At 38.9% G+C, this 14622-nt stretch overlaps 1 protein-coding gene across 7 annotated transcripts in view; it reads right to left on the bottom strand.

Moving 5' to 3' along the window:
* LOC309962872 (nuclear body protein SP140-like protein) overlaps nt 1-14622 on the bottom strand; it is an 84558-nt gene that overhangs the window by 33513 nt on the left and 36423 nt on the right. For 2 of the 7 annotated variants that reach the window (XM_082840947.1, XM_082840951.1), the window contains exons 7-10: nt 13862-13942; nt 12259-12330; nt 7349-7432; nt 5867-5950 (exon numbers count right to left, since the gene is read on the bottom strand). In XM_082840947.1, coding sequence (XP_082697073.1) covers nt 5867-5950; nt 7349-7432; nt 12259-12330; nt 13862-13942 — 321 coding nt within the window. Of the gene's footprint in view, nt 1-5382; nt 5464-5866; nt 5951-7348; nt 7433-12258; nt 12331-13861; nt 13943-14622 lie in introns of all 7 variants that reach the window. The other 5 variants (XM_082840950.1, XM_082840952.1, XM_082840946.1 and 2 more) reach the window with 4 other exon arrangements.

Here is a 14622-nt window from a genome sequence, read left to right as displayed (position 1 = left end):
TCTTCAATAAGTGGTGCTGGGAAAACTGTAAAAGAATGAAATTAGAACACTTCCTAATACCATATACAAAAATAAACTCAAAATGGATTAAAGACCTAAATGTAAGGCCAGACGCTATAAAACCCTTAGAGGAAAACATAGGAAGAACACTCTTTGACATAAATCACAGGGTGATCCTTTTTGACCCACCTCCTAGAGAAATGGAAATAAAGACAAAAATAAATACATGGGACCTAATGAAACTTACAAGGAAACTACAAATAAGAAGAAAGACAGCCCTCAGAATAGGAGAAATTATTTGCAAATGAAGCAAATGACAAAGGATTTATCTCCAAAGTATACAAGCAGTTCATGCAGCTCAGTATTAAAAAAACAAACAACCCAATCCAAAAATGGGCAGAAGAACTAAATAGACATTTCTCCAAAGAAGATATACGGATTGCCAACAAACACATGAAAGGATGCTCAACATCACTAATCATTAGAGAAATGCAAATCAAAACCACAATGAGGTATCACCTCACACTGGTGAGAATGGCCATAATTTTAAAAATCTACAAACAATAAACATTGGAGAGAGTGTGGAGAAAAGGGAACCCTCTTGCACTGTTGGTGGGAATGTAAATTGATACAGCTACTATGGAGGTTCCTAACAAAACTAAAAATAGAACTACCATACGACCCAGCAATCCCACTACTGGGCATATACCCTGAGAAAACCATAATTCAAAAAGAGACATGTACCACAATGTTCATTGCAGCACTATTTACAATAGCCAGGACATGGAAGCAACGTAAGTGTCCATTGACAGATGAATGGATAAAGAAGTTGTGGCACATATATACAGTGGAATATTAGCTATAAAAAGAAACAAAATTGAGTTATTTGTAGTGAGGTGGATGGACCTAGAGACTGTCACACAGAATGAAGTAAGTAAGAAAGAGAAAAACAAATACCGTATGCTAACACATATATATGGAATCTAAAAAAAAAAAAAAATGGTTCTGATGAACCTAGCTGCAGGACAGTAATAAAGATGCAGACGCAGAGAATGGACTTGAGGACACAGGGAGGAGGACAGGTAATATGAGACAAAGTGATAGAGTTTCATTGACATATATACACTACCAAATGTAAAATAGATAGGTAGTGGGAAGCAGCCATATAGCATAGGGAGATCAGCTCGGTGCTCTTTGACCACCTAGAGGAGTGGGATAGGGAGGGTGGGAGAGAGATGCAAGAGGGATGGTATATGGGGATATATGTATACATATAGCTGATTCACTTTGTTATACAGCAGAAACTAACACAACATTGTAAAGCAATTATACTCCAATAAAGATGTAAAAAAGAAAAGAAAAGAAAAGAAAAACCAAAAAGAAAAAAAACAATGAACTGCCTTCTGGGAAAAAGAATATCAGCTCCAATAATCACACCTGAGATCCGACAGAGCCATGTTTTTCCCATCTTTTGAACCTCATTCTGCTTTCTCTACTTTCATTTTTCTACTTTTATCCCTAAGAATAAAATAAAAAGATCTTATCCTTCTAGGAAAAACTGACTGTCCTTTGAAAGTTGCAAAATGTAATTGACAGAACCAGTTTTAAATTCATCCCAATTGGCCAATGACTGCTTGCATCACTAACCACATCTAAAGTCAGCTAATCAGTTGCAGCCTTACACTTATGAAAATCAGCCAGATACACTTCAGAAAGCCTATGTGTATGGCTAAATGCTAACCGATTTATAAACACTCCTGTTTCTGAAAGTCTGCAGTCCCTGAACTACATGCGTCCCAAAAGTGTAAGTAAAAACACAACATTGTAAATCAACTATACTCCAATAAAAATTAATTAAAAATAAGTAAAATCAGCAGTTTCCTTTATTAAAAAAAACTGTGTACAGTGCTTCCTCCCACCATGTGTCTTGCTTAGCAAGCTACAAATCCAGCTTTAGCTTCAAATATTGCACGGTGGCCACTCTTCCTTCACAAATGGTGTTCCCACCAAGATCGTCTTGAGGACTCTTGCTTAGGGGTGTCTTGTGGGACCCTTGGACCAACAGATGTTGGTCCAAAACCCCAGCTTCTTGTGCACAACTCAGATTGTCTTCCTGATCCACTGCCAAGTGAATCCATCTCAAGAACAACTTGAGCTCTGACTTGTTTCATTGAAGTTTTATTTCTGAATTTATTTTATTATTTAAAGATGTGTATGCAATTACATACAAAGTAAGCAGACATTTTGGTTTGGCGGGACAGCATTTAGCAAATGTTCTATTAATGTGCTTATTCTTCCACTACTCCATTTATTCTCACTTTTCTTTTGTCTATTTTTTTAAAAGTCTTGTCTCGTGTGTTTGTCTGTTCCTGATTTTCCTGTGCTTCTTCATTATTAGAAGATGGTGATCCAAATAGATAGAGGCATAGATTTGATAAATCCCCAATCCAAGCTAGCCCCAAAGACTAATTAATGGATGGGGGTCCATTAGAAAGTTGGTAATTTGTGCAAATATAGTTTGTCACATTTTGTCTTGGGTCCCTCACCAAAACTTTCATGAGGATACTTGACATCATATTAATTTTTGAAAGAAAATCCTTTTGTTCAGTACATAACTGTTATCATGTAATTGATCATATGTCTTCTTTTTAGTTTCTGCTTGATTGATGAGCACAATACTCCATTTTCAGGACACCATTCATACTTAGGACTCTATGTCATGGGCTTGTCTTTGCCAAAGTCACAATCTCCCACTGGCAGAACTTTCACTTCCTCTCTGTACTCTCAGTGTGATTCTAACTTTCATTTAATAAATGGTAAATTTTCACAAAAGATGTCTTTAGATTTCAGTGGGGAACTTTTGGAATGTCAAAAGTAAATGACTCATTTGATAATATTTCTCTAAAAGGACTGAAAAAAATGACCAAGAGTAGTTCCCTGTGCCAACCAATAACTGCTATATTCAGACCATTATGTAACAAACTGTCCTTTCTTTTCTCCAAGAAACTCCTAAAAATTTAATAGGTAAGGCTCTATTCTGCAAATGAAACTACATATTAAGTGTACTAAGAAGGGCTAACCTTAGAATTCCTGGAAAATTCTCCTACACATGATCACTTTATAGTTAATCTGAACATCAGTATGCCTATACTATGCATATTCAAGATATGCAGGAAATAAACAAAATAGGTATACCTCACTTCCCTGTAGTGCCTAAGCCAATTACTATAGTCTTTTCTAAAGTCAAATTCTTTTCTTTAACACACTTACACTCAGCTTTCTTTGGTGTTGTAATTTGTTTGGTAGCCTATATTATTTGCTTGGGAAAATCAATGTCTCATCTGGATAGTTATTTTCTGGAGATTTACTCAAGCTTCATTGTCATAGGTAGAATTCTAAAATGACCTCCCAAGATTTGTTCCTAAACCCCAGGGACCGTGAATATCATAAGACATTACCCCCATTTTTAGGTTACGTTGTATGGCAGAGTTGATGTTTAAGAAAAGGAGATTGTCAACACAAGCAATAACAAATGTTGGTGAGAATGCGGAGCAAAGGGAACCCTTGAGCACTGTTGGTGGGATGTAAATTGGTGCAGCCACTGTGGAAAACAGCATGGAGTTTCCTCAAAAAACTAAAAATAGAACTACCTTATGTTCCAGCAATTCCACTCCTGGATATGTAATCCAAAGGAAACAAAATCTGCACCCTAATGTTCACTGCAGCATTATTTAAACAATAGCCAAAGACATGGGAACAACCTAAGTGTTCATCAATAGATAAATAGATAAAGAAAATGTCGTGTGTGTGTGTGTGTGTGTGTGTGTGTGTGTGTGTTATAGAGTAATATTCTTACTCAAGGAAGGAGAATCCTAGGATTTAGTTTCTAATGTCCACTTCCAGAAGAGATAGTTTAGATACTTCCTTACTAAATCCTGACTTAATATTGTTTGGTGATAAGTTTTATCTCTAAAATAAAAATAAAATTAAATGAGACAAAAGAAAATAAAGTAAAATGAAATACCAGGCTGGTTATGCAATGACTGTTCCAGACTCCCTTGTAGAGTTCATTCCCTTACAGAAAGCAAAATTGTCTCAAGTAACTGAACATAGAGCCTTCTCTAGGACATGTCAAATTGTTAAACTGAAAGCCATTATGCATTTGGAGTAGATCATAACTTCTGAATGCTGTGGAAACAAACAGATTTTCAATCTCTTCAGGTGCCCATATAAAAACAAATATCAAGTGGATTATTTAATGTCTTTTTACTACCCAAAGATCCCCAGAACATGCAGATAATTCCACGAAGTAGAACTGCTTCCACTCAAGATCAATCAGAATAAAGTTTTCCTGGATGCCTAGATTGTCACACTGATTGTCACATTCTCCTTCATATTTTTATCCTTTATCCTTACAACTTTAGTTTTTCTATTTACTGGTTTAGTGTCTGAAGCCTCTGACTTCCCTATAATGTTACTACTAATAATAACATTCCAAGACTGACTTCACTTAGGACGATCACCACCCTAACTTTATAATTCAGTTCTTCTAAAATATTTCTAGTAGAGCCAATTTGAAGAATTTTTGTATATGTCATCGTCCCAAGCCAACTCCTGGAAAAAAATAATGGCTTTACTTGTAATTATGCTTCTAAAATAAATTTTAATTGAGGATAAATTGCATTAAGAAATATCAGGCTGACAGCTACTGATGGGCATTCAGGGCAAGGATGCTACAAATTATTTATATAAAGACCATGACTCCACCTAATCATCAAAATCAGCTTAAACCCAACTGTACTTCATCTTTGAGTGTTGTCCATGGAATAAGAAACAACTAAAACCCCCAAAGAACCTCAAACATTTGAAGTCATGAGTTATTCCTATAATAAGATCAAAAGTTCAAACATTTGGGCAAAGAAACAGTTTATGATGATTTAAAGTATATTACACCAACTTAACCAATAAATCAACTCTCTGTAGATAATACACAAATGAAAGATTATGTTTCTATGCTGGAAGAGGTGAATATAAATATTCTTGGGAGATAATAAATAGCTAGAGAATAATGTACTAACAGTTCCACTAAAGTTAATCAAATTTTTGTACAACTTCTGTGTTCTTTCTCCTATGTGGAATTCTATCTACTACAACTGAATATATGGATACCTACAATCAAACAACATGATCTCCTAATTATGGAGTTGCTTAAGGTTTCTTGTCCCTTGCAAGGTACAAGGGCCAAAGAGCCAAGGTAAATGTGAAGAATGATATTTGAGAATTAACTGGAGCTTTCATTGTGGAGTATTCCTAGAGTAAAATCCATCAGGAAACACCATTCTCCTGACACCCTGCAGCCCAGACAGTCCTTATCTCTCTCACCTGCTCCACGTTTTGGTAGTGAGCTCAAGGATTCCTGGGGTTCTTCTTCATCACACACTTCTGAACAGGTACTGCTTCCTTCTGATAAATAGAGTGAAATCTCTTGGAACCCCAGTGTATGACCAATGGAAACCGTAGTAGGAAAACCCTCCCAGAGACAACCAGGAAGACCAGAGTATCTCCAGAGTATCTCCAAGATGGGAATGTCCTTGCCCTTAGACCCTCCTGCCTTTGAGCTCACCTGACCTAGAGGTTAACATGGCTCCCGTCATTATCATCAGAGGCTGAAAACAGTCTACCCATCTCACTCCCTTCTTATACACTAATTTTCTCTGTCTTTTTCATCCTTTCCAGTTGGCTCTACATATTTCTTCTGTATGGGTATGTGAAGGGGAGCAGGGTAGGAGAGAGAAGAAAGATGGAGATTTTCCTCTCTGCAGACAGAAAAACAAAGATTCAATTTGGGAGTTGAAATCACAATTACCTTCTCCAGCACATAGTGGTTGACTAGGCAGCTCCTCTGGTTCTTTTTTGTTGGTCATTTGGGAAGCTTCAGGATCACAGGACACTAAAGAGAAACAAGAAAATGAGCTGAGCCAGGATGCTCAGACCACAAGTGAGACGAGGAAGAAGAAATTGGCAAGGGTCGCATGATGAATGGAAGGCACAGAAAGACAGGAAGGATAACTGATCTAATCTTTGGACAACAAAGGTCACCAGGTTTAAGTGGGAAAGTAATATGATCTGATTTCCATCTTGCAAATAAAAATTGTGCTAAAGTGGAGAAAATGGGCAAGATGGGAGCAAGAGAAAATGGGACATTCAAGTTCCATTTACTGAGAGAGAAAACCCTGTAAGAAAAGGACATTCCAGTTTCATGGAAGAAGATGTTGGTTTCAATTTTGGAAGTGTCAGTTCCTGAAAGACATCCAAATGGAGAGGGCCCTGGGATAAATGTCTTCAGGTAAATACATAGATGGATGACCTTGGAAGATGGGTCTGCCTAGCAGGCATGTGCTTGAGACACATTCTGTTACCTGAGAGTAGCTGAGGCTGCCAGGGAGGGAATTATTACTCTATGTTATGGACACCACTCTCTCAATGGGGCAAACCTAACTTGGAAACTCACTACTGGGATGGAAGATGCTCCTGTCTGATATGCATACTTCAGCATTCCAGGATCCTAACTTCTCTCCTCTCTTCCCTGTACAGCTGTTTTCACTCTTTATTGATCTGATAAAACTCTTTCTCGACATAGTTTCTCTGCACTTCCTTGCACATTGTTTTTTGGTATTTATTTGCCTCTCTATATAGTTTCTCTAATTTTTATCTTTGTATTTCATTTCTTATTGAGGTAATTTCCTTTCTACCTTGTCTTCCATTTTCTCCTTTTCTCTTTTTCTCTGGGTCTTCTCTTTCTAGATGCCTGTAAAATTTCCTTATTTTATATATTTTCCTCATGCTCACAGATCCCTTCTCTCAAACTGACAAAAGTCCTTCCATTTTCACATGGACCACAGTGCTGGAGAGCCTTCCCTTATTAGCTCTATTCTAAGTCTCCCACATGACCTTTCTAAATTGCAAGCTTATCAGTCATTCACAAAACGTACTTCCTTGTTCCTTGTACTTCCGAAGTAAGCTGAAAATGATCTCCTTGCCTCAACTGCCATAACCTGTTGACATTTGGATTTTATATGCATTTAATAAAGTCACCCAGGTACTTCTGCTTTGGGACCCCAGCCTACCTTTGGCACATCCTGTTTCCCTATGTTCTCCATGCAGGGGTGCTCTCCCCACTCAGCTCAGCTCACCTTTCTCCTTAGTCTCTCTCACAGTTTTGGAAAAAACAAAACAGAAAATCGACACAATTCCATGTGTATGTATGTGAATATGAAGAAGAGAATGGCAAGATGAGAGAAGGGGGGATTTTTTTTCCTATTTATTGAGGAGTTTAAATCATAATTACCTTCTCCCTCTACTGGTAGTAGGCAGAGCACTTCCTTGGGTTCTCCTTCGTGAGTCATTTGGGGAGTTTTGGGATAACAGGTCACTGCAGACAAGACAAGATGGACCATGGAGGGTGATCAGAAACAGATCTCGATTGGCTCATGTCAAACATGATGGAAAAACCATATGTCTGCTCCAAGCACTGCTTCTGAGAGCCACACCATCTCCTTCTGCTTCTTTGCCATCTGCACCTCTTCTCTCTCCTTCTCAGCATCCTACCCACAGTTCACCTCCACACAGCTCTGTTTCCTAGCTGTGCATCTCTTTGATTGTCTGTGTTTCTCTCCTCATCTCTTGTCTTCAGGTCTTGGGGTTTGTTTGTTTTTCAGTCATAGTGTATCCCTTTTCTCCTGTTATCCTTTCTAGCTTTCTTATTCTAGATCTCTTCAAGCCTAAGTGGTTGGGTCCACTTCTATACTTCCTGTCTCTCAGTGGTTTCCTTTCCCTCCCCACCAACATTAATTTTTCCTTAACTAAATCTTCTCTTGGACCCTGGTTCTCTCCCCTGGGAACCTGCAGAACTCCTTGGGTTTCCTCTTCCTTTTCTGACCACATGACCCCATGCTGACTGTCAGCTGGCTTCACACAACTGTCACCCTCAGTGACACACCCAGGATGCTGGTGCCCACTCTTCCTTTTCTACCTTGCCCTTGCAAAAATAACCTCCATGCCCTTCTGTTTCATTTCCCCAACCATAAAATAGAAGTTACAACAGTTTGCATACCTGTGTCTTAGGGTTTCATGAAGGTAAGAGGGGGCTTGCACAATCCAATAATCTGATGGAGACTGTACACATTGTCTCCCAACCCAGTTCTCTTTCTCATTCTTACCCTTTCCACACATCTCTGCTTCTTCTATTTCTATCTCGGTATCTTGCTATTGGAATCTCTTGGTACTTCTCTTTGTCCTGATTTGTTTCTTTTCCCATGTCTGTTCCCACCTGCCTTTTCTCCCTCTTCCTTTTCTGATGCTGAGCTTTCTGTCTTCTCCCCGTCTCTCATGCTGTTTTTTTCTAGAACTAGGAATTAGAAAAGGTATCTCTGAGGTGGTCTATAACTTCCATGTGATTTCATCAGATTAGTGAGCAGAATGGAGAGTGGAGTGGACCAAGAAAATTGTTCCAAGCACAGGGTTAAGTGTGTGCAAAGGCTCAGATGAGAAAAAGTAATCAAAATTAAAATTACTGCAAAGTTTTAAACAAACTTTAGAAGTCGTTGCAGGAGAGACAGACATGAGGCTGGAGCCATGGGAAGGAAAATAGGGAAGGATTTCAACCTTTTGACAACAAAAAGTTATCGATTTAAGGTAGGAAAGTGAGATAAGCCAACCTGCATTTTCAAAGGGTCATCTAGTTGAGTTGGAGAGAATGGATATGGTGGGAGGATGACTGGGGGAAGGTATGAGACCATATAGAGTCTGTTGCCCTGGCTCTAGTTCCAGAGAGAAGAGACATCTGACTAGGGCTTCCGTGTCAGGTGTGGCAACAAATGGATTAGTAAGAGACAAGTTAAAGGTATAGTTAAGTAAACTGGGTGATTGATGGGGTGTGTGAGTTGAGGGAGGGAAAAGAGTCATTGGTGACCCCTAGGTGTCTACCTAAAGAATGTAACAATAGCGTTCCATACTGAGATAGGGAACACGGGGAAAGAGGCAGATCTGGCATCAAGAAAGATGGTACATGCAACTATGGAAGTAACTTGTATTGAAGTTCCCGAAAACCATCCAAATGGAGATGTCTCTCAGATCCCTGTACAAATATAGTCAGGCACTTAGATGAATGAGCTTACAAGGCAAGTTGGGGCCAGAGTTAGGAATTTGGGGATCATTAAGTTATAGATAGAGTATACAAGAATGGCTGAGGGGAGGCCCATTGCCTCTGAGTGTATTACAGGTGCCACTTTGATAATTGGAGGAACCATAATCTGAAAACTCATGGCTAACATGTTCAACTCCTAGCGTTAGAAGTTGCTTCCATGCAGCAACTCTTCTTTCAGTCCCTACAATGTCCCAAACCATCTTCTCCATCCTTGTACATGGTGTTCCCTCTCTACAGATGTTTTACTCTTCTCCTTTATCTTTTTCTCTATGTATAACTGTTATACTTTCCTCCAGTCTTTCTATTTCTTAGCACTTTCCCTTTCTGGGTCTTTCTCTAATGTCACATTCTCTACCTTTTAAACTCTGTACCTTGTTTGATTATTGAGTTGAGCTCCTTTCTTCTATGGTGCTCATTTCCCTGCTTCTATCTGTTCTCTTTAGTTCTTAACTTCCTGTTTGTAATGTTTCAACTTAAAATTTAAATCTAAAAATTAAAATTTCAGCCTTTCTGTATATTTTTTCCATCTCACACATTCCTTCCGCAAATCATCAAAGTTCTCATCTTTTGCCACTGACAAACGAGTAGGGATCCTTCCTTCCCCTTGGCAGGCTCATTTCAAATGTCTTTGACATGAGTTTTCTATTTTGCGATTATACCCACTATGCCCATGTTCCTTACACAATCTCGAGGAAAGCAGGTTGAAAATTATTTCCCCTCCCTGACACCACATTCTAACCTGGTTCTATTTCGATTCCACGTCTATTTATCTTTTTAAATTTTTATTAGAGTATAGTTGATTTACAATGTTGTATTAGTTTCTGCTGTACAGCACAGTGAATCAGTTATACATATACATATATCCACTCTTTTAGATTCTTTTCCCATATAGGTCATTACAGAGTATTAAGTAGAGTTCCCTGTGCTACACAGTAGGTCATCGTTAGTTCTCTATTTTATTATATTTTTAATTTTTTAAATTAATTTTTAATATCTTTATTGGAGTATAATTACTTGACAATGGTGTGTTAGTTTCTGCTGTATAACAAAGTGAATCAGCTATACATATACATATATCCCCATATCTCCTCCCTCTTGTGTCTTCCACCCACCCTCCCTATCTCACCCCTTTAAATTAATTTTTATTGGAGTATAGTTGAGGTATAATGTTGTGTTAGTTTCTGCTGTACAGCAAAGTGAATCAGTTATATATATATATATATATATCCACTCTTTTTTAGACTCTTTTTCCATATAGGTCATTACAGAGTGCTGAGTAGGGTTCCCTGTGCTACACAGTAGGTTCTTATTAGTTATTTATTTAATATATAGTAGTGAGTATATGTCAATCCCAATCTCCTAAATCAGCAGTTCCCAACCTTTTTGGCACCAGGGATCAGTTTTGTGGAAGACAATTTTTCCACAGACGTGGTGTGGGGGGTGGGGGATGGTTTAGGCGGTGATACAAGTGATGGGGAGCGGCAGATGAAGCTTCACTGGCTCGCCCACTGCTCACCTCCTGCTGTGTGACCCAGTTCCTAACAGGCCATGGACCGGTACTGGTCTGCATCCCAGGGGTTGGGGACTCCTGTCCCAAATTATCCTTACCCCCACTTTCCCCCTTGGTAACCATCAGTTTGTTTTCTACATCTGTGACTCTGTTTTATAAATAAGTTCATTTGTACCATTTTTTTGGATCCCACATATAAATGATATCATATGATATTTGTCTTTCTCTGTCTGACTTACTTCACTCAGTATGACAATCTCTAGGTCCATCTATGTTGCTGCAAATGGCATTATTTCGTTCTTTTTATGGTTGAGTAATATTCCATTGTATATATGTACCATCTTCTTTATCCATTCATCTATCAATGGACATTTAGGTTGCTTCCATGTCCTGGCTATTGTAAACAGTGCTGCAATGAACACTGTAGCTCATGTATCTCTTCGAATTATGGTTTTCTCCAGATATATGCCCAGGAGTGGGATTGCTGGATCATATGGTAGCTCTATTTTTAGTTCTTTTAAGGAAACTCCATACTGTTCTCCATAGTGGCTGTACCAGTTTACATTCCCACCAACAGTGTAGGAGGGTCCCCTTCTCTCCACACCCTCTCCAGCATTTATTGTTTGTAGGCTTTTTGATGATGGCCATTCTGACCGGTGTGGGGTGATGCCTCATTGTAGTTTTGACTTGCATTTCTCTAATACTTAGTGATGTTGAGCATCTCTTCATGTGCTTTTTGGTCATCTGTATGTCTTCTTTTGATCTTGGAGAAATGTCTATTTAGATCTTCTGCCCATTTTTTGATTGGGTTGTTTGTTTTTTTGATATTGAGCTGCATGAGCTGTTTGTATATTTTGGAGGTTAATCCCTTGCCAGTTACTTGGTTGCAAATATTTTCTCCCATTCTGAGGACTGACTTTTTGTTTTATGGTTTCCTTTGCTGTGCAAAAGCTTTTAAGTTTAATTAGGTCCCATTTGTTTATTTTTGTTTTTATTTTCATTACTCTAGGAGGTGGGTCAAAAAGGATCTTGCTGCGATTTATGTCAAAGAGTGTTCTGCCTAAGTTTTACTCTAAGGGTTTTATAGTATCTGGCCTTAAATTTAGGTCTTTAATCCATCCTTATTTTTTCTTTTAACTCACTTCCTGTTTGTCTCTCCTATACATAGTATTTCATTAAACCTATGCAACCCTGGGACATAAGTTTAAAATGATCTCTCTCCTCCAAACCCCAATCTGGTTGTATATGGATTCCATATACTTTTAAATAAAATTGAAACTACTTAGGCAACTGCATGTGGTGGCCCCAATCTACATTTTTTTTATTCTGTGCCCTTAAATTCTCTACCCAGAAGCTCCTCCATTAAGGTCCTTAGCCCCTCTTTCCCCCTTGCCTCCCATATACCTGAAGAAAGCAACCAGAGCCTAAGGAAAAGTGTGTGTTTGTGTTTGGGGGAATGAAGGGAAATGTCCCTTGCATACAGACATGCAAACAAATTAATGAGATAATTGGTCACTTAAATCAATATTAGCTCCCCCGTTACCTGCTTGCAGTTTGGGAATCTCTTCAGAATTGCCTTCGTTTGTCCCTTGAAGAGCTTTGGGCTCACAGGAAACTAAAGAAAAACAGAAAAGACCAACCAGACATGGTGATGAGGTACAGACCTCAGGGTGCTCATGCTGAATTCTGGTGTTCAATGGTCAGGTGAACTTCTCCTTGGGAAAAAGATACTGTTGCTCCACACACCTCACTTTAGACCCACCAGAGCCTTGCTCTGCCTCTTTTCCTTCCCGTTATCCCTCAGTCACCTTTCTCCTCATTTTTCTGTCCCCACACATGGTTGTTTTTGTGCCATGAAAGATCACACACCTCCTTTACTCTGAGCTTCCCTCCCAGTCGTCTTCTTCTTCTCTGCCCTTTAGTGTTCTTTGACAGTTTTCCTACTCATGAGTCAGTTTTCTTTTTTTTTTTTTAATTGGGGTATAGTTACTTTACACTGTTGTGTTAGTTTCTGCTGTACAACAAAGTGAATCAGCTATATGTATAGTGATATACATGTATATGTATACTGATATATATCCCCTCCCTCTTGGACCTCCCTCCCTCCCACCCCATCCCACCCATGTAGGTCATAATAGAGCACCAAGCTGAGCTCCCTGTGCAATACGGCAGCTTCATATTAGCTATCTATTTTACACATGGTAGTGTATATATGTCAATCCTAATCTCCCAATTCATCCCACCTCTCCTCTCCCCTGTGTCCACATGTCCATTCTCTACGTCTGCATCTCTATTCCTGTCCTGCAAATAGGTTCACCTGTATTTTTCTAGATTCCACATATATGCGTTAATATACGATATTTGTTTTTCTCTTTCTGACTTACTTCACTCTGTATGACAAACTCTAGGTCCAACCGCATCTCTACAAATGACCCAGTTTCGTTCCTTTTTATGGCTGAGTAATATTCCATCATATATATGTACCTAAGTCTTGGCTGCCCTGACCTTCTGCAGCCCCACACGATAGTCACCATAGTAAGTCATCGAGGATGCTGGTACCCTTGCTTGTTTAACTGCTTTGACTGCTAAAAGACCCTTACACACTTCAGTGATTCTATTTCTTTACCTATAAAACAGGAATAAGTAACATTTTATCTGTTACATCCATAACTTTGTGGAGAGAAGAATGACATCTTGTTTGCCAAAATTCTTTGAAAAATCAGTCACATAATAAATAATAGTTGACAAAAATTGTACTTTAGATTTGGGAGCAATTGATCTGAAGGACCATGTTTCTTTTGGGGGTTTTCCAAGGTTAGGCACAAAATAATAGCATTATAGCCAAATAGAATAATACTTAGTTTTTATTCTTTAGAGAAGATAAAGGGCAGGTCGGTATAAATTCAAGTCTTTACTATTAATAGCTATGAGAGACAACACTTTTCTCCAGCATATTGCTACTAGAATGCACTTAGGAATATTTATGTTATTTGTTATGTTACTTATGTTATTATGGACTCATGGGATTCCAAGACACACTAGATCTTTTGACTGTGGAGTGTGCTCAGGGTAAAAAGCATCAATAAACAACAGCTCTGAATTCAGCCACCTGACACCCTCGGCTGGCAATCCCTCCCCATCCTTACCCAGCTCACATCTTGGTGGGAAGTTCCAGGCTCCCTGGGGCTCTTCTCCATCACAGGCCTCCCAACAGGCATTGTTGTTCCCTGCAGTAAAGAATGAAATCGCACAGACATCTCAATTTATGACCAAGGAGGAATCACAGCAAGAAAATAACTAGAAAATCAAGAAATCCTGAGAAACTGGAAGGACCCACTCCCCAAAATAACCTGACCTGAAGGTTAACTTTGCACCAGCAGCTTTCACTAGGGGCTGAGGAATTCATCCATTGTGGAAAAATCTCCCTTTCCGTTATTTTTTTTTTAACATCTTTATTGGAGTATAATTGCTTTACAATGGTGTGTTAGTTTCTGCTTTATAACAAAGTGATTCAGTTATACATATACATATGTCCCCATATCTCTTCACTCTTGCATCTTCCACCCTCACACCCTCCCTATCCCACCCCTCTAAGTCGTCACAAAGCACCGAGCTGATCTCCCTGCGCTATGCGGCTGCTTCCCACTAGCTTTCTATTTTACATTTGGTAGTGTATATATATCCATGTCACTCTCTCACTTTGTCCAAGCTTACCCTTCCTCCTCCCCGTATCCTCAAGTCCATTCCCTAGTAGGTCTGCATCTTTATTCACATCTTGTCCCTAGGTTCTTCTGACCAACTTTTTTTTCTTTTTTTTTTTAGATTCCATATATATGTGTTAGCATACGGTATTTGTTTTTCTCTTTCTGACTTACTTCACTCTGTATGACAGTCTCTAGGTCCATCC

Source organism: Leucopleurus acutus (genome assembly GCF_964270905.1).
Source record: "Leucopleurus acutus genome assembly, chromosome: 6".
NCBI classification, from domain to species: Eukaryota; Metazoa; Chordata; class Mammalia; order Artiodactyla; family Delphinidae; genus Leucopleurus; species Leucopleurus acutus.
The sequence above is the reverse complement of the archived record's forward strand: the minus strand, read 5'-3'. Positions and strand labels throughout refer to the sequence as shown.